Source organism: Rosa chinensis, chromosome 2, assembly GCF_002994745.2.
Source record: "Rosa chinensis cultivar Old Blush chromosome 2, RchiOBHm-V2, whole genome shotgun sequence".
NCBI classification, from domain to species: domain Eukaryota; kingdom Viridiplantae; phylum Streptophyta; class Magnoliopsida; order Rosales; family Rosaceae; genus Rosa; species Rosa chinensis.
Genome location: NC_037089.1, coordinates 51276145 through 51279100, shown reverse-complemented (window position 1 = coordinate 51279100; position 2956 = coordinate 51276145). Strand labels below are relative to the sequence as shown.

The following is a 2956-nucleotide window of genomic DNA, read 5'->3' as shown; positions in this document are numbered from 1 at the left end:
AATCTCAGATATGAATATCATAGTTATGTAAGTGAAAGACGAATAATTTACTCTTTGCTGAGTAATAAAGAAGTGGAGACCGGAACCTGATTTCAAATTCAGTTTATAATTAATTGATAAGTTCTGATCATGTTATAAAATTACTGAACTCGGAAACCAAAAATTTAATTACGTATATATGTTGACGTTGTTGAGTTCAAATTGTCATTAACAAATACCAGTCAAGATATCGAAGTTAAATTAAGATGGCAGAAGGTCAAAGAGTCATGCATAGAGCCATAGACCAAACGATATATTAGCAGCATATAATCAAGTTTTTGATGCCCTTTGCCATCATTACAATCACTAACTTCACCGGAGAAAAGAGAAAGAGAATCGAACAATAAAGAAATAAGCACTACAATCTTTTGATCATTGCAATCCCTTCAAAAAACCAATAACAACTAAAGTAAGAAAGCAAACCAAACCATTCTCAAGCTTTTCGATTCCACAGCACAAATTAAGAGGGGTCGTCAATGAGCAAGATGACAACGATATTAATACGGCTAATCAAATCACTAAGTTGCGGTAGTGTTGATATGAAATATGCGACTGCAGCTGTATACTGAGCAAAATGCTTGCAATGTCATCAAGAGCAGGAGCAAAATGGCAGCGAGCAAAGCCAGAACTGGCCAGCAACCAATCACATAAGTTTTAAAAAACTTCCTCATCTTCACCTTCCATCTACCATTGTAATACTTGTTGGCATCTTCGATTGCCTTATCCAAGAAGGGCACTTTGGTCAATCTAATGGACTTGCTCATGCCATTGAACAGCTTTGCCACTTCTTCATCACTCTTCAAACGGTTCAAGATGACACCTTTATCTCTAAGCAACTTGGCATCCTCCTCGGTGTCTATGATCCCATTCATCAACTCGGTGTAGCGAGTAAAAACCAATGGCCCCGATGCAGTTGATGCTTCGTAGGCCACCAAGTTTCTCAGGACCACCTCTGTGTTCCCATCTAAGCTAGTACTCGGGAGGTAAAATGAGCAAGTCTTAGCATCGAAAGAGATGCTTGAAATGCTATTTGTCGGTAAGAACTTGACACCGGATTTTGACAGATCAGAGACAGATGGAATAGTGATCTCCTCTATCAAGGGCGGTTTACTAATGCCACTGCTCGAATTTTCATCTTCGGGTTTGACTGCCTCTTTGTCTTGGGAGGAAAATAAGGACTCGAGCGGTTTTTTCAAAATTGCAAATCCAGGAAGGTTGGAGAGGATAGTCCAAGGCAATTTGAATATCACCTTTACGGGTCCAGATATTAGAATTTTTTTCAGAAGACGTATGGGACCTTTATTCAACTTCGAAAGCAGCTTCCATACCTCCTCCAGAAATTGTTTGACGAAATTCGAGTTATTTGATGATTTTCCCTTGTGTGGTGTGGCCTCCCCACCCTCGGCTTCTGTGATTTCCGACGGCCCAGCTTCTAACTTGGGGGTGATCATGTGGTACAAAAAGTCCAGCAAGTGACAACAACTTGAGAGTTGGATCTTCTGCAAGTCCTCATCATTCATCTTGAATGGTGAGAGCTCTTTGCACAATCCCATAAACATGGAAAGAAGCATCTCGTCGGAGCATTTCAACGTGGGAAACTGAAATTCCAACACTTTTCTCAACACAAACAGTGGGATTTGATTCTCAAGCTTCACCAAGTCCCTAAGGATTGCGTGATGCGCCGACTTCTTTCCTGCATGGTCAACCAAATGTGCCATCCTTGAAGAAATTCTTGTCAAAGTCTTCCCGTCTTGGACCGCATAGACTTGGAGGATTTCGAGGAAAAACGAAGCATCAATGGCCATCATCCACCCCAAAGTCTCACCATTAAACTCCAAGTACTTGTGGTAACAAGCACGAATGCTTGGCTCGAACCTCATCAATTGGTCAACAAGGTGCTGGAATTTGATGGTTTGGAGCTGCTTTTGGGTTCGTTTGGCCGCAGCCACTTTGTACCTCTCCATCTCATACAGCTCCGGACGCCAATAATGGTAAGGACCAATTGCAACCTCTTGAGGGGTATACGATTCCGGGTCACTAGCCAAGAGGGATTTGGGGACGTTGAAAATGGAGACAGGGATTTCACCATCTTCCTCGAGCTCCTCCTCTAGGGTTTTTCGTATTTGAATCACCCATTGAAGCTCATTGAAGTTGGAACTGGATTTGGAAGATAATGTTGGTTGGAGAGAAGACATGTTTACGCTGTTGTTCTAAGCTTGGGATGAAATTTGGCAACGGTTGCTGATGAGCATTAAGGTGTGAAGACGTTGAATTGAGTAGAAGTCCATAAATACTGTGATTAATGACTTTAATCGAGTGCGATGGTCATTAAACTATTGGGAATGCGTTTTCCTCATGGGCTAATTCTTTTTTGTGAAAACTGTCCTTCACGTGGCTCATACCCACTCTGACATTTGTTTACCACCAAATACCAATTAATGTTATTGGTGATAAGAGTGCACGAGGGTTTTGTGCAACAAGGACTAATTCATAGTAATATAGTATGATACTTCCGTTGTTTGCTTTACAAGTTACGTGTAGCTAAGAGAAGCCTGTGGGATGAAAGCTCCATGCTGCAAATTCTTGTCCATGCATTTGGACACTGTTTGGGTCAACCTCAACCTGAGTCAAGTTCAAAAACGACAGTTAAAGAACTCGCCTAATTACTTTGGGTGGGCATTTACATCATTTTCTAACGTTGCTTAATTTTCAGGTATGATAACAACAACAAAAACAACTTTTCTAATGTGATCAACGTTTCATAATCCTCAAAACATTAATTGAAAAGATGACAATAAGGACTTTGTCATTCATGTGTGCTATTACTTGTTTTCTTTATATTTACTTTAATTATCACAAGATAAACTTCATTAATGTAATTTGTTATTACAGAATAATCTTGCTAGCTGGATAATAA

The 2956-nt window shown here is 40.3% G+C and overlaps 1 protein-coding gene across 1 annotated transcript; it reads right to left on the bottom strand.

Moving 5' to 3' along the window:
- Nucleotides 1–557: 557 nt before the first annotated feature.
- LOC112184481 (putative UPF0481 protein At3g02645) lies at nucleotides 558–2234 on the bottom strand. The gene has a single exon (XM_024322742.1). The coding sequence runs from the start codon at nucleotides 2232–2234 to the stop codon at nucleotides 558–560; it is 1677 nt and encodes a 558-aa protein (XP_024178510.1).
- Nucleotides 2235–2956: the final 722 nt, after the last annotated feature.

What these genes read in the sequence shown, in the direction of transcription:
- LOC112184481 (XM_024322742.1), bottom strand. Translation starts at nt 2,234, where the DNA reads ATGTCTTCTCTCCAACCAACATTATCTTCCAAATCCAGTTCCAACTTC.